The 20,223-nt window shown below is 38.8% G+C and overlaps 2 protein-coding genes and 2 long non-coding RNA genes across 4 annotated transcripts; all 4 read right to left on the reverse strand.

Annotated features, from left to right (window-relative positions):
• Positions 1–2,665: 2,665 nt before the first annotated feature.
• Positions 2,666–4,604, reverse strand: LOC113653652 (chromodomain-helicase-DNA-binding protein 1-like). Its single transcript, XM_027163342.2, has 3 exons — positions 4,262–4,604; positions 3,534–3,615; positions 2,666–2,930 (listed from the first exon to the last, which is right to left on the reverse strand). Exons 1-3 carry the CDS (start codon positions 4,333–4,335, stop codon positions 2,808–2,810), a joined length of 279 nt encoding a protein of 92 aa, XP_027019143.1. The 5' UTR covers positions 4,336–4,604; the 3' UTR covers positions 2,666–2,807.
• Positions 4,605–5,527: 923 nt separating this feature from the next.
• LOC125141255 lies at positions 5,528–7,322 on the reverse strand. Its single transcript, XR_007140640.1, has 4 exons — positions 7,052–7,322; positions 6,902–6,972; positions 6,083–6,197; positions 5,528–5,988 (listed from the first exon to the last, which is right to left on the reverse strand). It is a non-coding gene; the product is annotated as an uncharacterized LOC125141255 (long non-coding RNA).
• A 5,270-nt stretch (positions 7,323–12,592) lies between these two features.
• Positions 12,593–15,153, reverse strand: LOC113653678. The gene is made up of 3 exons (XR_003443139.2): positions 14,420–15,153; positions 13,538–13,634; positions 12,593–13,114 (listed from the first exon to the last, which is right to left on the reverse strand). It is a non-coding gene; the product is annotated as an uncharacterized LOC113653678 (long non-coding RNA).
• A 332-nt stretch (positions 15,154–15,485) lies between these two features.
• On the reverse strand, positions 15,486–19,734 carry LOC113653677 (piggyBac transposable element-derived protein 4-like). The gene is made up of 5 exons (XM_047813582.1): positions 19,184–19,734; positions 18,894–19,083; positions 17,810–17,980; positions 16,105–16,153; positions 15,486–15,580 (listed from the first exon to the last, which is right to left on the reverse strand). Exons 1-5 carry the CDS (start codon positions 19,732–19,734, stop codon positions 15,486–15,488), a joined length of 1,056 nt encoding a protein of 351 aa, XP_047669538.1.
• Positions 19,735–20,223: the final 489 nt, after the last annotated feature.

Here is a 20,223-nt window from a genome sequence, read left to right on the forward strand (position 1 = left end):
CTCAAAAGCCCAGCTTTGTGGAGTGTCCTGGCTCTGGTTGTTTCGGTTGTTTCAGGAATCAGACTTACACAATCTCATGGATTTGCATCTTTGACTAATTCCTTCTTTACCTAGTCACAGTCTCTGGGTGGAGGGTTTCTTCTGTGGACACAATTGTGGCTCTGCTCCAAATTATTTCATCTCTAAATGTCCTTTCTAACAAGCATGATGCTTTTTCCCCCAGAACTCTGTTGATCTTCCCCAATATTTTTTGGGATTATTCAAGACATATAATCTTAGTGAAGTCCATTTCAGTTCCTGGTTGTAGCACAACATCATACGGAACAGTTAAAGTTGAGGTTAAAGACTTAAAACTCCTTAAAGTGTAATATATAATTCGTCGTTCACTGTTGATCACAATCGAGACATGAAATAAAGAAACTCATCTCTCATCCTTAGACGCATTACGTCGCTCAGTTCCTGAAGTGTCGCATGTTCATTACTGCAATGCTTTTACTTTTAAAGAAAACAAGAACACAACCTGTTAGTGTTCTTCTACTTTCTTCTTCTTCATCTCTCTCTCTTCTTTATCTTCCTCTGTGCAAACCATCAGAGTGAAAGAGGTCACGTTCCACTGTGTGTGTGTGTGTGTGTGTGTGTGTGTGTGTGTGTGTGTGTGTGTGTGTGTGTGTGTGTGTGTGTGTGTGTGCTCGTGTTCTCAGTTCTCGTAACTTGGACCATAATGAACACATGACTCATGATGTTTAATGCTACATGATGCTACACGTGTTTACGCTAATGAGGATTAAATCCGTTCTCGTTGCGGTCGATGTCTTTTACTTCAGATGGAAAATGAACCGCTGTTATTTTGTAAAAGTAAATACGCCACAATTCTGAGAGAATTTACAGAGAGTTCTGTATGAAGATACTAAATACAAGCTGCCAGGAATCTGTACTTATGACGATTCAATCCGAACGTGAGAATCTGTAAAAACACACAATCACATCATCTCCAAAACTATTGGCACCCTGCAATATCCTTGAAGTGTTTTCTCATTTATAATACAATAGAAGAAGTGATATATGGATACATATGTGAATGCTTTCTAGCTTTTTTTTTTTTTTTTTTTTTAATGCATCACCTCCTGAGTCAAAAGTATTGGCACCCCGACTATTTCTACAGGGTGTCTGAAAAAGCAAGAAGGAATAAGAAGCACTGTTTCTACCCTTTCGTCTGACGCCAAAACCATTTTTTTTCATCTAAAAGTAAAACAATAATTATACGATAAAAAGTGTAATTACATTTTGTGAACTAAATCTATCTAATATCAATCTTGAATTTTGTATTCAATTAATCTTTATATTATTCTTTATATTAACCATTTGTTCTATGTTTATGTTGAGACAATGTCAATTGTAAAAAGGGCTATACAAATAAACTTGAATTGAATTGAACATATGCTAATAAACAATAAATATAAAGCCACATCAATTCCTGACTTTTTAAACACAGTGTATGAAACACTTCAAGCTTGTTTACTCGGTTTTATTATTTTTAAGCAAAAAGACTCATACATACAGATACATTTTTCTTTTTCTCCTCCTATTTCTACAGAAAAAAAAATGAAATAAAATTTAAAAGGGTCCTGCTGTTCAGTCAATAGTTGTTGCATGTGTGATTATTATAGAATAAAGAATCAGATTTCTATTTTTATTACCTGTGTATGTTTATACAGTTCTAATTTTCTTCCTAATGTTTTTCTGTGTTATTTGGATTGTTTTAAGAAAGACAATATTTATTTAATTTAACTGCTGAATTTCAGTCAGGTTTAACTTTTTCCCCAAAGGCCAAAAAAATATTTTCCTCCTGTTTTTTTGTGTCCGTGTCGATGACTGAACGTCTTCCTCATGTCTCACTCCACAGTGGTGTTAATATGGAGCTCATATGAAAGTAGACACTCAGGACTTTAAGAATTTGATTTTCATCACTATTTCTGTTTTTCTTTACAATTCTCAGTGGCAGATTCTTACTGGGCAATACAAGAAGGATGGCTGCTGTTTATTTACAGTTGACACCTCTTTAGGTGACAATGATGTCTGTAATGAGAGCAGCAGGAAGATGGTGCAAGCGAGCTTAGAACTTAGAAATTAGTGCAAATTGTAGGATAATAATAAGAAAAAGATGGATAAATGGCACAAAAGGTATGTTTAAGACTAAGTCGTTTTGTTAAGAGTATATAGCATGTAATGAAACAGGCTAACATATCTCTCATGCTCTGCTATGAAGTAGCTATTGCTAATGCTACTACATTGATTACCTGTGGCATATATAACTTATACAGTTTTGTATGTTGACTGGTTTTATCTTTTCACGGAATTCTGTTAGTTGATAAACTGTACATGTGCATAATAAAATGCACATAATGACATGCATTCATTGTGTTTTTACAGTGTGTGTGTGTGTGTGTGTGTGTGTGTGTGTGTGTGTGTGTGTGTGTGTGTGTGTGTGTGTGTGTGTGTGTGTGTAACATTTTATTTAGATCTACCAGTTTGTTGTTAAATTATTTATTATTTTGTATTATTTTATTATATTGTTATTTATTGTATAACATTTATTTGTAAAATTTGAAGTGTCACTGACAATACTAGAGGTGATAAAAAATGTATTACATACAAAACAAAAAAGTGAAAGAAATAACTTATTTTATTTTCCCAGCCCAAAACACATCAGCAGAACGAGACCGAGGTTTTTAACTTGTCAACTTCATAACTTGAACAAATTCATTCTTTTCTATAATAAAAACAACAACAAACAAAAACCTTCTCATTTATTCTAACTTCAGGATGTACTTTGAAGAAGAGAGTTTTTTCTGGGTGACAAAACAAGACCTCAGCCATCTCTTCTGTACCAGGATGGCATGAGGATACTGCTGACACATATCCTGTAACTCCTACAGAGAGAGCAAACACAAATAACTCGTCAGAGCATTGGACCTGCAGCACAACAAATATTGTGTACAATGATTATTAGGGGAAAAATGAAATAAAATATATATATTTTTATCAAATTTAATTGCAGGAAGTATCTTTATATTTACAGGAAATCCCTGTGGAGAAAAATATATATTATTAAACAAACCGGTATGAGTCTGATTTAATAAAGAAATGTATTTCTGTATCTGTAAATGTATCTGATCTGTTCCACAAGCATTTCTTTAACAGTTATAATTATATAGTAAAGTAAAAAAAATTGGCATTAAATGAAGTGTGTAAATTATCTTTTGACAGCAGTGAACCTTAAGGATTTTCTGACAAAATCTATTCATCCTGTTGTTAAAAAAGAAAGAAAGAAAGAAAGAAAGAAAGATGTAGAAAGGTGTATAAGGATGAGGTGAAAGTTAAAAGCACGTTTATTAAGGTGTTAACATGGAGCTCCTGTTCATGTTATCTCATGTTAAATATTAGCAGTTAAAGAAACATTAACATAAAGAGTTCCTTGTTTACTGTATTGTTCTTTAAGTGTAACAATAATTAAAGAGTAAAATATTTTATACCTGGGTATGAGCTGGACTTTCCGCCTCAGCTACTATGTGAATGACCTGTGAGCTCATGATGTCTTCTTTATCTCCGTCATACGTACAGAGGGGTTAAGGAGGAATGGAGAGAAAGTGGCTCATTGTCTACAAACCCAGGACACTGGACAGGACAGGTCAACAAGCGGGAAGAAAAGACAGACAATTTACCAGTTTTGGTATTTTTTTTATGTCCGATGTTAGTCAGAAGTTAATGATTTTCATGCAGATTTAAATTGTTTTATTGCTTTAATAGAAACAACTTTCAATTTCCCAACAAACACCAAGAACGAATGCAGAGTCAAAAAGATTCTGTTGGGCCTCTAGGATATATTTGTTTGTACTGTTGGAAAAGGTCCAAGTTAGTCATGTAGTGATAGTATTGGAGTGCTGAGCTTTTATTTTATTATTATTTTATGTCTTTATTTTTTGAAATTCATGCTTGTCATATTTTGCAGCACAAACATATGACAAACCTCTTGTTTGTTGCTGAAGTGGAGTTTTCCTACAAGCAGCTCTGTGAATGTGCTAAAGGTGGCTGGTCCTGTTTCAAACCTGTTCTACTCGCATTAAAATAATCATTCACAAAATGTTCTCATACCACAGAACAACCACAAGACATTTATACAAGCCGGGAAATGTAGCGTGTCCTTGACAGTGTTTGGACTGAGCTTCTTCTCAATTAATAACTATTAATTAACTACTAATATGCGATGAGGTGGCGTGTGAGTTGCTTTCTCTCTGCCGCTCCGATGTTGTAGAAGAACACACTGACTCCTCTCATAAAGTTGGGTAAACCGCACCACTGCGTTGTCCCGGAAGCTTCCGTAGGACCGGTCGCTGATTTCGAGGTAGACGGGGTCTCTGTGTCTGGAGACGGAGTCCTCGTGGTGGACTGAAAGGCTGGACGCTTGTAGTAGTATCTAAGTATAAGTAATGCTTTATGCAACTGTCCGATATATAAGCATAAAAAAAGGAATGCAATTTAGGATAAAAAATAAACCAAAACCAAAAGGAGATAGATAAATTAAAAAAAGTATAAACTATATACAAATCTTTAAAAACTATATAAAATATGAAAATATAAGTGGAGAAATAATGTATAAATGTGTATGGTTTTTAAAGATTGTCCTTAAAGTGTCCAGGTGCAGTATGGTGTGTAAATAGTGTATATAGTGTATAAAGTGGCACTGTGCTGTGCAAGTCCAAGTTAAAGTGACAGTGACAGTCCAGAGTTAAAGTGTCAGTGCAAAAAAAAGGTGTGCATAAAAACAGTGTAAATGGAGAGAGAGGTCCAGTACTAGATCCTGTGTGTTTCCTGGTTTAAACTCCGAATGGCCTGCGGGAAGAAGCTTCTTCTCATTCTCTCTGTGTTTGCTTTCAGGGACCGGAAACGTTTCCCTGAACGCAACAAAGAAAAGAGTCCATTGTTGGGATGGCTGAGATCCTTTACAATCTTCCTGGCTATGGTCCGGCACGGCGTGCTGTAGATGTCCTGCAAGTCAGGGAGTTCAGTGTGGATGGTACGTTCAGCTGATCGCACCACCCTCTGGAGGGTTCGCCTGTCCTGCATGGTGCTGTTCCCGAACTAGGAAGGGTTGCTATCTGTCAGGACGCTGTCAATGGTGCAGGTGTAGAAAGTCTTTAGCACTTGAGAGGGTAGTCTGAAGTCCCTTAAGTCCCTCCGTCTCAGGTGGTAAAGACGCTGCCGGGATGTGAACACCCAGGTACCGAAAACTGTCCACTCTCTCCACTGGGGTCCCGTTGATGTTTAGCGGTTGGTATGATAACCTCTGCTTTGTGCTGAAGTCCACTATCAACTCCTTGGTCTTGCTGATATTCAGGAGAAGATTGTTCTCCTGGCACCATCTCTCCAGGTTTTTAGTCTCCTGTAGGTAGGCCGTCTCATCGTTGTTGGAGATCAGGCCCACCACAACAGTGTCGTCAGCAAACTTGATGATGGTGGTGGAGTTGAAAGTGGCCACACAGTCATACATATACAGTGAGTACAGCAGGGGGCTCAGAACACAACCACAACACAACTCAGGAAGTTGGAGATCCATTGACACAGCAGCAGGCTGAGTCCCAGGACCTTCAAGTTAGAGGTGAGCGTGGAGGGAATTAGGGTGTTAAATGCTGAACTGTAGTTCCAGCATTTTTGCATAATTCCCTTTTCTGCAGTCCAGGTGGCTCATCGTGGTGTGGAGAAGATGAGCAATGGCGTCCTCAGTAGAGCGGCTCTGGCGGTACGCTAACTGTAGTGGATCGAGTGTATCTGGTAGTGATGCAGTGATGAAGTTTCTCGTGTAGAAGGATACATGAAGGTGGTATGATAAGTGTTAGCCTCGCAAGGTTAAGTGCTTGCGTATCTGTCTCTCAGTGCCGAACCAGTTGAAGTCTTTAGTGGTTACCCCAATTTGCGGAAGGTGAAACCTTGCTGGAAAAAGAACCGGATAAAGAAAAACTGCATCAACACTCTAAAACTTTGTATCTCCCTCTTCAAAGTGAGCATTTATGAGCAGGATCTTTACCATTCTTGGCCTTGGCAGTTCTGTAGATCTTCTTGAGCCCCTCCTCCAGGACAGCGAGGCTAATCCCTGACAGATTGTTGCTTTTATATCTCCTTTGTGCCACAATCAGAGTCACCTGTAGTGACATGAGGATGGAAATGTAACAGATGTCTGTTTACAGGACGGGAATATCGAACAGCTCACAGGGTTAAAGGACTGCAAGCAAAAGCGCTACAAGTCACACAGTCACATGCCTGTCTTCAGTGTTCAGTGTAAAATGATCTTACTGTATCAACTGAGCATATAAAAAATAATAAATAAGACAAGCTGCTGCTGTGGTGCGTACTGGAGTGTCTTCATACTGAAGGAGTTTGTTTTCACACAGGGACGTAATGTAATCTCTCTCAATATAGAAAGAAAAGAAGGAAGGAAGAAATTAATTTTAAAAAGTGGTAGAAAGAAAGAAAGAAAGAAAGAAAGAAAGAAAGAAAGAAAGAAAGAAAGAAAGAAAGAAAGAAAGACAAGTGTAGAAATGTTGAGTTGAAATACTGAGAGCGATGGACAGTATGGTGTAGTGTATTTAAGTGTTTAAGTGTGACCCTTCCTGGGGGCACGGCTTATTGTGATTCCCACACAGACAAAAGGAAAGTGAGCTCAGACCTCAGTCCCACAGTGCAGTGTCCTGTCCTGGTTTAGGTCAGGTGACAGAGGGAGGTTTGTAGCATGCACAGAAACTGAGCAGAGCAACTGAGATTTTTTAAATCCCACGCACACCTCGAACACAGAGGACAAAGAGCAGAAGATGCTGAGAAACAAGGAGCCGGTTGAGTTATGACTCACAAAGTTTTTTTCGCTCGCTCTCGACTGCTTGTCTTCGATGGGTATCAGCAGCGTGTCCCCGAGATCCAGGTCTGAAACGGAGCATCGGGTATGTTAATCTGGAGACATCGCTGATGACGAGTCTCTGAAGGATCTGGACTTTTTACTCACCGTACTTGCGTCGGCCATTTCATACTGATTCTTCACCTCCACTGAATGTCGCTCCAGAGCTGTACACAAGCCACCAGTTCCCCACTTTCCAGAATCATCTACACACACACACACACACACACACACACACACACACACACACACACACACACACACACACACACACACACACTCGAAAAAAAATCATGTATTCAAAAGGACTGTGTCTTTCATGTGAGCAACCTTTTGTCTTTTTATCAATAAATATGCAATTTATACGTAAAAACCTGAAAATGAGAAAATACTATATACTATATAATAATAATAATAATAATAATAATAATAATAATAATAATAATAATAATAATATATAATTATTATAATAATAATATCTATTTATAGATGACATTTTTTTATTTATGCTTTTATATTCCTATCTGCTCTATATCAGAAGAAAGAAAGAAAGAAAGAAAGAAAGAAAGAAAGAAAGAAAGAAAGAAAGAAAGAAAGAAAGAAAGAATAACATAAGAAAGAAAGTAAGGAGGACAGAAAGAAAAAGAAAAGTAAATAGACATTAAAGGTGGGGTCTCCGATGTTTGAAAGCCAATGTCGACATTTGAAATCACCAAAACAAACATGCCTCTAACCCAAATGGGCCCCACCCCTGTATTGATAGCCCCACCCATACATACGTACGTAAGCCAGGCAACTAATGGTAAGAAATGTGTCTTCATCATAGCTGAAGGGAAGAACAATACAATTGCAGATAAATAAAAACAAGTAAAAATGACACACAAGCATAATCATGCAAAGGACGGCATATATTAGTTCTGTGTAACAAAGCAAAACCAACGTTACTCACCTATCGAGAAGGAAAAAAGCGCCTTGGCGTCTTAAGTAAAGTTGGCCGCATGTTCACAGATTGGAGTTTCCCGAGTCAATAACTCCTGAGCTAAACGCTGTTACATTAGCAACATGAGAGGAAAAGGACTGTTGATTGTCCATGGTTACCCCAAGGTTGTGAGCTGTGGCTGAACGGGAGATCAGATCGTTGTGCAAGGATATAGCAAGATCATGACCTGGGGATGAATCAGCAGTTCAGTTTTGCTAGGATTGAGCTTTAACTGATGAGCAGTCATCCATGATGATATTTCTGCCAGACATGCTGAGATCCGATCAGAAGCTGTGGTAACTGAGGGTGTGAAAGAGAAGATAAGTGTATCATCAGCATAGCAGTGGTAAGAGACCCCATGTGAGGACTTCACCAAGAGAGTGAGTATATAGAGAGAAAAGAAGAGGACCAAGTACTGAGCCCTGTGGGACACCAGTGGAGAGTCTGTGTGGAGCAGATGTCGCTCCCTTCCATCTTACCTGATATGAGCGTCCTTCCAGTAGGAAGCGAACCAATCCCAGAGCTGATCCACAAATCCCAAGACTCCTGAGGGTGGACAATAGAATCTTGTGGTTGACCGTATCAAACGCTGCTGAAAGGTCAAGGAGGATAAGGACGGATGACAGTTTGGCTGATCTAGCAGCATGTAGTTTCTCAAAGACATCCAGAAGGGTTGTCTCTGTGGAATGAGCTGCTTTAAAGCCAGATTGGTTGGGATCTTGGAGGTTGTTCTGTGAGAGATAGACAGACAGTTGATTATAGAAAATGCGTTCAAGAATTTTTTTAAAGAAAAGAAAGAAGTGATACCGTTCTGTAGTTACTGATGTCTGATGGATCCATGGCAGGTTTCTTTAGGATAGAAATAACCCTTGCTCACTTGAAAGTGGTTGGTACCTGACCAGATGCTATGGATCTATTGATGATAGTGGTAATGAAGGGCAGAAGGTCTTGCGAGATGGTCTGGAGCATAGTGGAAGGGAGTGGATCCAATGGGCAAGTGGTAGGATTGCAGGACTGGATGAGTTGTAAAATCTCTTCTGCTGCTACCGTTGAGAAATGTGACAACGAAGATGTAGGGGAATCCATACTCTGAGATGTGAGTGCAGTCGTGGCTGAAGTGAAGGTCTGGCAGATTTCTTCAATCTTTTCCTGGTAGAAAGAAGCGAAGTCTTCTGCAGTCAGGGAGGATGAAGGAGGAGGAGCCGGGGGGTTGAGCAGAGAAGAGATGATGTTGTGGATTTTCCAAGGGTCATGTGTCTTGGCAGAAGTCACATCTGAGGAGAACTTGGCAAGGAGTGTTCGGTAAGATTCAAGATCTGCATCAAGTTGTGATTTCTTCCACTTTCTCTCTGATGATCTTAGCTCTCTTCGATTATTGTGCAGCACATCTGAGGAGCAGAACAAGAAGTTTTCATGGGTTTAGTGAACATAGGGCAGAGAAAGTCCATAGTTGAGGAAAGAGATGAGAGGAAAGTATCTGTGGCTGAGTCTAAGGGTAGGGAGGAAAAAGAATCAGGATCAGGAAGGGAAGAAAGAGTGCCAGAAGCTACAGATGAAGGGGAGACAGAGTGAAGGTTGCGGCGAGTAAGAGCGAGGGGGTGAGAGGTAGTTTTTGGTAGGTTAGGAAGAGTGATGGTGAAGGATACCAGGTGATGATCAGAGCCTTGCAGTGGGGTAGCAGTCACGTCTGTAGCTGGAGAAGGACAGGTGAAAACCAGGTCCAGGACATTGCCTCCTTTGTGTGTGGGGATGTAGCTGTTGAGTGTCAGGGCGAATGAGTCGAGAAGAGTCAGGAGGGAAGAAGATTGAAGCTTGTCAGAGGGGAAGTTGAAATCACCAAGCACCGTCAGAGGGGAGCTATTGGATGGGAAAACACTAAGTAGTGTGTCCATTTCTTCCAGGAAGTCTCCTAGGGGACCAGGAGGGCGATAAACAACAATGATAACAAGGTTGATTGGAGAGGTAACTGAAATAGCATGAAATTCAAAAGAGGAGATGGTTAATTGAGACAAGAGGATAGGTGTAAAGCACCATTTCTTTGACAACAATAAACCTGTACCACCACCCCTGCCTGTTTCTCGTGGTGAGTGAGAGAAAGCATAGGCAGAGGAAAAAGCAGCTGGTGTAGCAGTGTTCTGTGGGGATATCCAGGTCTCTGTTAGCGCAAGAAAATCAAAGGAGCAATGGGAAGTTAAAGTGGAGATAAAATCAGCTTTCTTTACAGCAGACTGGCAATTCCAGAGCTCACCTTCCACCACTGTTTGAGACTTACACAACAGAGGAGGGAAGATGAGGTTACTGGGATTGTGACCTCTGCTCTGTAGATGAGAGTGTCTGCAACAGTAGGAATTGAGGACAGAGATGGGTTTGAGGCACATATTTGCAGTCAACCAAAAGTGAGAATTAAAGTATGGTATAATATATCAAAGCAGTACTAGACACTTATGTTACAATGTGAGATACTTACAAACTGCAGAGATCCTTCAATTTTAATGGGTAAGCCCTGCCCACAATTCACACCTTAAGGGACAATGAAACTACTCCTGATTAATCAGCTGAGAGAACAACAAAGACCAACACTATAAAATCAACAATGGTATAGAATATAACACAATTCAAATCACACTACTCTAGAACAAAGTGAGTTAAGCAGATAGTATACAAAAGTCAGGAACCTACTTTACCAGAAGACAATATAATGTAGAGAGTTAAAGCACACTGGATGTGCACACTATGTCCTCTCTGGACTTGCCTGGTCCATCCTGAAGCTCTACCTCATGCCTGTCTGCTGCTGAGACTTTGGTCAGATTGTGGAGTTGTTACCACTCGGGTTCCCTAAAGAGTGCTATAGATTGTTCTACCTGGATGGTTGTGTAAGTCTAAGGTTCTCAGGTTCTGGTGAATAATTTCACTTAGATACTATAGACTTAGAGCAGCATCCTGACTATCTCTGGACAGAGGGAACAGTCCGCTCTTGATCACGGCTTTGTATAGTTTCAGTTTGGTGTTAGCGTGGGAGTAAATCTCCTCCTCCACCGTGCCCATCCCCAGCAACCGGAACACTTTCACAGGCCTGACAACACAGCCACCAAAAAACTGAGGATCAGACAGATCGTTATTTAAAGCGTGATTAAAAATAATCAAATATGTATCATATTTGTAATAAAAATAAAATATGTATCATTCCAAATAAAATAAGCCCTTTATAAGGAATGTAACACACTGAGTGGTGTAATGAAGCAGATTTACTGTTACCACAAAGGAATAGATTATAGTTCTTATTATATTTATTAGTAATCTTGTATTCCATTTAATATTGTAGGCTCCTTTTAACCTGAAGTTACCATAGTAACGGGTTCATTCACAGGGACCATAAAATTGTCTACAAGGAGATGTTCATGTAAAAGTTTAAGGAAGGAGTCTCCAGTGTCAGTGCATAGTGAGGTAAAGAGGTGTGATGGTTATATTGTTCATCTGCTCTACCTCCTCTCATTCTGTGGATTATAATCGCTGTCATAGAAGATTACAGTGTCGACTTCTATCAGGTTCAAACTAACCCCGCCTACACACACACACACACACACACACACACACACACACACACACACACACAGGATTCTAGGTAAAGCAGTACAATGTGGTGCAAGGTTAAAAGAAAGAAATAAAGAAAGAGGATTGTGGGTAAACACAAGCAGACAGACAGTGGATGGTGGGTAAAGACAGACAGACAGACAGACAGACAGGCAGACAGACAGACAGACAGAGGATTGTGGGTAAAGACAGACAGTGTGGTGCTGCTCTGTGAACTTCGGAGGAACCCACCATCCCTGGTGCTGACCAAGAAGATTAAGGTATCTTCGTCTCTGAAGTTCTTATGGCAAGTGAGCGCTCTTCTGCTTATGCTGATCAACACAGACTGCTCTAACCTGAGAGCATTCAAGAACGCTCATCAACACAAACACAAAAAACCAACAGGATGTGATTTAAAACCACAGCTACTTCACTAGATCACAGAAGGTGATAACGGCATGAACACGTAGCTTGTCGCACAAATGTGGTTACACAAATGTGCCACTTTATGCAACAAAACTGGCTCCTCAGGTATGTTTCAGAGCTAATGTGAAAAAAAATGATAACAAGACACACACACCCCCCCCCATGAGCTACGGATATCTGATTGTTTTCCTAGAACTGCACATTTTTTCTTCTTCATGTACCACAGAAAATTTCAAAAGTTAACAACTTTAATTTACAACAATGAAGTTAATAAGACAAAAAACAAAACAGTTTATGTTACTTAGAAACCAGTAAATGTAAAGAAGAAAAGACTTTCTTATATCAGGCATTTTCTGAGGAAAAGCAATGAGAAAGGTATCAGAAAGCTAATGAATATTAATGAGGACTAAAAATGGTCTCGGTAAAAGAAACTGATTAGATACTGAATTATAAGTTAGTAATGAGCATTGTAATGACTGATTCATGAATATTAATAAGCAGTGGGTGTGTCTCAGTGTAAAGTAACAAAAACGTTTGCAATATACTGTAACTGATTTAAAAAGATTATAATAATATTACAAATATGAATATTAATAAGCAGGAGTGGGTTCCTGAAAAGAAACAAAAAGCTGTACAATAATTTCTAGAAAAATATTTATTAGTTGTTAGTAAAACAGTGGTGAGTTAATTTATTAATTAATATAAAAAAAAACTTGCTCATGAATAATCATTAGCAGTAGGCAGGTCTCAATAATTGATTCTAAAATATGTTAAGTACAGCTTATGAATGTTAATTAGCAGTGGGCAATTTATTTAAAAAATCTATTAATTACTAATTGTAAACAGTTACAAAATGAATTGCTGCTTTATATTAAGTAGCAGTGAATTAATATGTACTGAAAAACTGCTTTATGAATACTAAAGAAGAGGGGATGGATCTCAGTAAAAAAAAAGGGTGGTACAATAAGTGATGAAAGATCCTTTCACATATAGCTGGAAATTCCAGCATAAACATTATTTCATAGATATTCAGGAAGAATCCAAAAAGCCAAAAAATACTAAGATTTTTGAAGTCTGCAGCAGCTTCCACACTTTTCCAGGTTTTTTATATGATCTTGCTTTTAAATTCCAGACAGTAGTCCTGCAAAATATCCGACATCCTGATCATTTGTGAGAATAACAGAACCTTGTGGCCCCTAAAAAACACACATAAAAGTAAAAGTAAAACACACATAAAAGTTGTGTTTCTTGTAGTTGTAGTTCTGGTGACCTGTCACCAGCATGTTCTTCACACCACATTAACCCTGATATTCACATAACCCCCGACTCTCACATTACTCACCACTCACACCAACCTCTCTTCACCCTCGACACCCAACTCCCTCGCCACCCAACTTCCCCGCCTCTCAACTCCCTCGCCACCCAACACCCTCACAACTCGTATATATGCAAATTTCCCCGTTGGGACGAATAAAAGTTTATATTTTCTTATCAGATGTTTGAGAATTTTTTTGAGGCTTAAAAGTGGACAGATATCAGAGACCATGTATCCCTACGGTAAAGAACTGTGTTAAAGGTTAATAGATACTGTTATGACAATAAAAATAACTGAATCTTACTCCTCATGCAGCTGGGAAAGCATCGCATCAAGCAGAGAGAGTTTCACACTCGCTTCCACCAAGTGTTCCCCAATTTCAAATGGCTCGGACTCCACACCTTACACACACACACACACACACAGAGAGAGAGAGAGAGAGAGAGAGAGAGAGAGAGAGAGAGAGAGAGAGAGAGAGAGAGAGAGAGAGAGAGAGAGAGAACTTTATGTTGTGACCAAATAAACAGACAGACAGACAGACAGATAGATAGATAGATAGATAGATAGATAGATAGATAGATAGATAGATAGATAGATAGATAGATAGATAGATAGATAGATAGATAGATAGATAATTGCATAAAGGGCAAATTAAATCATTAATGAGCTGCTTTAAATGTAATTTTTAATTAAGTAAACCTTTTTTTCATTCCATATCCAGTGTAAAAATAAGTTAATTATTTAAAAGTAGTGAGACAGCTAGAGAGGGGGGGGGGGATCTCTTAGTTATTAAACTATAGTTATTAAATTATAGTTAATTACTGCCCTCTACTGCATATCAGATGAATTACAAATGCATTTAAAACGGGCCTTTTTGTTTAAATTATCGCGCCATATCAAGAAAAGGGGTGGAGTTGAGCAGCTCGTTTCCTGCTGTGTCGGGAAAACGTAAACACAGGTATTTAAAAGAAATAAACTCTCTGTTCTTCTAATCTGTCTCTATGGTCACTTTTAAATTTATTTATTTAATGTTAGGTATGGCAAACATCACATAGTTTTTCCTATCTGCAATACAAGTGTCAATCATTCTGAAATGGACTCTAAACTGTGAACTATTGAAAATAAGAACAGTAAGAAAAAGAAAGATTTAAAAATAGTTAAATTCAGTATAAATTGGGAAACTCACCATTGGCTGTTGTCACTAGCACTTGTGCACGATATCGGGGGGCGGAGCTTAATAATCACAGTCTCATAGCTCGTCCTGCTGGTAAGTCGCATCAATGATTTGCTCCGTCTTAATAATTAAGTTCGGATCATTTTCAAGCCCAAGTTTGAACGATAAACTATATAAAAGTTTACTTATTTTCTCAATCAACTCCTAGTTGTGTTTCAGTATGAACAGTGTGTTAATTGTCCTGCTTGTAAACTCCGAATGTCTGTTTATTCACTTAAGACTTCTAATGCGACACTGATGCACTGTACGCTGATAAACCTTTTGGTGCTGTTTTTCCCAGGTATGTGTTTTATTGAGTTTTGTCATGTTCTGTGTTCAAATATTAGCCCCAGCTAAGTGTTAGCTATTAGCACACGTGTGTTCTAAGCGCGCACGTGCTGCACGTGTAACTGCGCCATTTTAGGGCTGCGTTCTTCTCTCCTCATTTCATTTATACACAATGTGTAAAACGGCGGTTACTTAAGTTTATATCTTTACTGTAATAATGTGAATTGTCTGTATTAGTGTTTTATTTTATTTTATTTTAATGTATGCTGTATTTTCACCATAGATATCTACCTGTATATTATGTTTATAGTACATACATTGTCTATAGCACATACCATTCTGTAAATTTCAGTTTATACTAATAGCCATATGCATATTATTATATTTTTTAGTATATATATATTCATCTGTATATATATATTCATCTGTATATATGTTCATAATGCATACACATCTGTAAATTACTGTTTATAGTAGTAGCCATATTTTGTTTCATCCTTCTGTAAATTTCAGTTATTATTAGTCATCTGTATATTATGTTCATAGTACACACACATCTGTAACTTACTTCCATATTACCATTTTATTTAACTTTTCTAAATCTTGTACAAACTGTATATCCTGCACTTACTGCTATTGCACTCTGGTTAGACCTAAACTGCAGTTTGTTGCCTTGTACATGTGTAATGAAGATAAAGTTGAATCTAATCTTATCTACACCTAGATGTCGCCTTGGGGTCCTAAAAATGTCTCAACCGCCGCCATCTTTGTACAGGTACTTGTACTTCACATTCATGGATGATGCCGGACTTCTGTGCTGCGTTTGGATGTTCAAATGAACGAAATCTAAAAACCAGACAGCAAGGGATTACTTTTCACAGGTGAGAATGTGTTTTATATTATTGAATGTTAGGAAATTATATTTCTTGTTCTGTTGGTTTGTTTCAGTCCTTCGTTAACCACCAAAACTAATCCATGCTAGTTACCCATTAGTTTTTGACATTAAGGAAAACAGACAATATTTGTAGAATCCGAAGCTCTTAATAAGGACATTAAAAATTGACCCATGCTCGTTTTGCTTAAAGGTGAAAACCCAACTTTATGTGTGTTTTGTAAGATTCCCTTATCTGTCAAACATATTTTATTAGATTGTCCTGGACTTAACACAAGCAGAATGCTCTTTTATCAAGTTACTTCAATTAAGGACATATTTAATGAGATTATGCCTGAAAAGGGTTTGGATTTTTTTTTTTTTCGTATGTTAATTAAATAAAATGTATAATGACATATTTGGCCTTAGTGATCACATTGTTGAGACTCAAGACGGCAGACAACCGTCACTTTAGCTTAATTTCACTGGTTGTCTCTACCTTTCATAAGCTGAGACAACACCATGTCACAAAGCTTCATACTCTGCAACTGCAGAGCAAAAGTGTCAGGAAGAAACTGTGTAAGGTCGTGTTGTTGCAGGGATACCAAATAAACCAATACAATTTAAATGTTTAAATTAACATGTATAGTCACACTATTGTAGCAGTGTTGCATGCAGTAGGCGAAGGTAAGTAGCGATTGTTCATTTGAGGTTTATAATAAACTTAGACCTACTAGCACTATGCATTATATTGTGAAAAAGTAGATTATCTTAACATCAAAACCTTAAATTTTCTCTGGACTTAATGATAAATACATGTCTGACTGTTAGAACGAACCAAAAAAAAAATAGAAAATCGCATTCATGACGATTTACTGTATGGTGATTTTATTTCTTTGCCAACATTGATGCTAATGCATTAAGAGGAGAGGGTCCCATGTACCAAGATGGTGGCTCTATTGACGCGTTCGTTCCAATGTACTGCCGTAACCAAGGCGACATCTAGTGTATATATCAATGTATTTTCGCGAGCACTTTGTAGAAATATATAATCACTCATAGCTCGTCCTGCTGTTAAGACTTCTAATGCGACACTGATGCACTGTGCTGTTCTTCCCCCAGACACAGTAAAGCAACCCCAAGTGATCATCCACCTGATCTGAGTGAGATTATTACATCCACACACAGTCACGGTGCCGTGACTCGTCGTTTCTTCAATCAAGATATCATCTGAAGCGGCCGAGGGTTCATCTTAAAGTTTCCGCTGGAGTCAGGTGGACACAAGTCTTGTAAAGAAACTGTGGTCTCTTCTCTCTCTCTCTCCCTTTTTTTTTTTTTTTCTTTTTTTGAAAAAAAAAAAGGATGAGAGAAACCTTGTTTGTTATTATGTTTATTCACTGAGGGACTTTAAGAATTTCAGATTTAGAGACCTTTACATAGGACAGTTTTCCAACAGCACGTTCTAGAATTTTTTTTATTTTTTTTTCCTCTCGTTCTATTTATTTTATTCATTGTTTGTGTAGTGATTATTCACAATGAGTGGTTTTGATGACTATAATACTCCGATCTGTGGAAGTAAAGGAAGAGGATGGGGTTTATTGAAAGTACCAAAGTCATTACAGTTCAATGTGCCCGGTATTCAGAGTGAAGCACATGTGCTTATAGACAGTCATGCTTCCAATTCAGATCCATTAGTTTATGAGGCTCGTCCTCTGGTCATGAATCAGATGATTCAGTAGTGCAACAAGGTAAAGACAGCTGAAAATCAGACAGTCGTTTAAACAGGACGGAAATTACTCCTACATTCATTTAAACTCAAATTTCAATCTCAAGATTTTAAACAGGGCTGCAAGTATTTATCAACAAAATCAATAATTTTCCATAATAGGTATATGTGGCTGTGAATATTTGTATTAATATTGATACAAAAATAGATTTTTATAGATATATAAAAAAAGATTTTGTTGCAGTGCTACTTTGTACACTTTTCTGTTGGTTTGTGTGTACATGGGTGTCTTACACCGGTCCTTATTCCGAACGGCTTTGTAGAACATCTTCTGTAGAGAAGACATCCTGCGATAAACCACTGCATTTATTTTTTTTGGCAGGTCCCTTTCTGCACCCTTTAAAGTAATGAATAAAAATATATATTACCTGTTTATGGCAGGGATGACATCAGCTGCAGTTGCAGTCTCCCTGCTCACATCCCTGGTCAGCTCTTCAAAGGGAGATGGCACATGAGCAGTCTTATTCATCAGCTCCCACTGGTGAGCTGTCAGTGTTGCTGGTAGAGTGCGCTTAGCTGCAAAGACACTTGGAGCACGTTTTTGTTGCAGTAGGCTCTGCAGCATGTAGAGGCTGCTGTTCCATCTTGTCTGCACATAAGAGAACATGATTCACTTTATTTTTGTGCAAATTAGGTGCAGAGCACATAATGTATTAGTGGCTTACTAAATTGAGTGTATGGGAAATAATAATAAAATAGAAATACATTAACCTCCTATGGGCCTACATGACAAATAAAAAGTGGCACAGCTCCAGCATACTTCAGGGGTGAGCCTGGTCTCATTGGAAAGAAGACAATCTCTAGTTTCAGAGACAAGTGTCAGATTGATTCTAGACCTTACTGACGCAAAGTTAGAGGCTAGAATGGAAGGTTTTGATTTCTGCCCGAGTTGTTTACCTGATAAACTGATTAATCTTATTGCTGTGAAACATGTTAGGAGCTAAACAACTGAGGGTCACAGCCACATGTCTTATCTTTCACCCTAAAAAGATTGAAGTCAAAAGACTCAAAAATAGATTGTATATGAATGTTTTTCTACAGGTATGTCCATGCGTTTTTGCTTTGTGCCATTTGGAGACTCCAAAATGAACCTTGGGTAAGAGTTTCCAGGGCGTATAACTTTTGAACCCCTTTGCCTAGAAACATAATCTTGGTACCTGATGAGGTATTTTGTTCTGTATTTGGGTTTGATGTCAGTCAATTAGGCACAACATTACATTAGCATAACCACAAAAAAAAACATATTTTCTTCCATTCCACCTGAGATTTTGATAATTAAAAAAAAGGGGCAAACAAAATGCACTGTCAGTGTTTTTATGCAGAAATATTAGAAAATAAACTATTTACATTATTGAAAATCGTGATAAAATAAGAAAACTCTCAAAACTGTGAAAATACAAACCCACACACAAAATATTTACATGATATATAAGTTACAAATTGTTCAGGGGGGGCTGTGGAGGGGCTGTGGTGCTAGACCCAACTGCTCTCAGCTCCATCACCAGGGTCTCTCGAAAGGCCTTGTGCGACATCACCTTTTCCTGCCTTGCAATGGCCTTCTCCTTGTACAGGATGAAGGCATTGATGATGGCGATGTCGATGAAGTGGTACAGGAAAGACCGGTACCTGTTCTTGTGCAGGACTGAGTAGTAGCCAATCATGGCATCCGACAGGTCCACACCACCCATGTTCCTGAGTAGAAAAGGAACATAGCCATTACATTACACTGATATAGATGCATTAATATGATATCAATTTCAAAGAGTTGAAACTATGAAAACACTGTACATACCTGTTGTAATCCTTGATGGCTGGTGGAACGGATACATCCTGCACAGACCACTGCCCATCTGCACTCTTGATCTGTCTCCGGACACTGTCCTGTCCATGTGCTGAATGAAACGTGGAACACATCAGCACATCTCTGGTGTCCCTCCACTGCACAAACACCAGGGGCCCCTCGCGGATCCAGCGAATGGTTCCCCGGGGAGACGACCTCACAAGCCCGCCTGGCCTGTCCTTTCGGAATCCTATACGCTGTCCGTGAATGGTACCGCAGGCCCAGATCTTCTTTGCCAGGAGGTCACGAAATAGATCTGGGCTTGTGTAAAAGTTATCAACAAATAACTTGTACCCGGTGCCAAGCACATGCGTATTCGTGAGACGTTTTACGCAGTCATAGCTGAGCCCCTTGATGATCGGTGATCCCTTGCCTTCATAAATGAAAAAGTCCCAGGTGTAACCATTTGTGGAATCCGCCAGCACAAACAGCTTATAACCCCACTTCACAGGCTTATTTTTCATATACTGGCGGATTCCACTGTGGGCTTTGGAGGCGACCATCCACTCATCAATAGAAATGCACTGATGGGGTTGATAATGTGCCGTGCACATCTGCCTGAATTCCTGGTACAATGGCTTTATTTTATAAAGTCTATCGTACCCAGCGGTGCCTCTTTTCAAGTTATTGGCAGCATCTTCGGCAGGGTCACTGAGGTGGAGGGCGCGAGAAATGGCTTTGAACCGGCGCCCAGGGATCACACTTGAGGGAAAAGAAAAGGCATATAGTTCATACATTCTCCAATAGTCACGGATTTCAGGTGTTTTGACTAATCCCATGTATATGATCATCACTATGTAGGACATCATCTCTGTCAAGGTGATCCTCTGGAATGTGTCCGGTTGTTTGCTTTCTCCAAATTTGTTAGAGTTGTTTACAATGACCTGGAGTATGTCATTGGTCATAAAAAAAAAAGTAAAAAACTCTAGGATGGTATATATTGTACACCACCCAAGAGCTGGCCACCAGGTGTGCGTGCTGGGCAGAAGGAT

The sequence above is a fragment of the Tachysurus fulvidraco genome, chromosome 5, assembly GCF_022655615.1.
Source record: "Tachysurus fulvidraco isolate hzauxx_2018 chromosome 5, HZAU_PFXX_2.0, whole genome shotgun sequence".
In the NCBI taxonomy this organism is placed as follows: Eukaryota; Metazoa; Chordata; class Actinopteri; order Siluriformes; family Bagridae; genus Tachysurus; species Tachysurus fulvidraco.

What these genes read in the sequence shown, in the direction of transcription:
- LOC113653652 (XM_027163342.2), bottom strand. Translation starts at nt 4,335, where the DNA reads ATGAGAGGAGTCAGTGTGTTCTTCTACAACATCGGAGCGGCAGAGAGA. An exon ending in CTCACACGCCACCTCATCGC is followed by an intron (nt 3,616 to 4,261) that starts ATATTAGTAGTT and finishes ACCCCTCTGTAC; the next exon opens with GTATGACGGAGATAAAGAAG. An exon ending in AAAGTCCAGCTCATACCCAG is followed by an intron (nt 2,931 to 3,533) that starts GTATAAAATATT and finishes CTCTCTCTGTAG; the next exon opens with GAGTTACAGGATATGTGTCA.
- LOC113653677 (XM_047813582.1), bottom strand. Translation starts at nt 19,734, where the DNA reads ATGGTCGCCTCCAAAGCCCACAGTGGAATCCGCCAGTATATGAAAAAT. An exon ending in GCCATCAAGGATTACAACAG is followed by an intron (nt 19,084 to 19,183) that starts GTATGTACAGTG and finishes TTTTCTACTCAG; the next exon opens with GAACATGGGTGGTGTGGACC. An exon ending in AGGCCTTTCGAGAGACCCTG is followed by an intron (nt 17,981 to 18,893) that starts GTGATGGAGCTG and finishes TCTTATGTGCAG; the next exon opens with ACAAGATGGAACAGCAGCCT.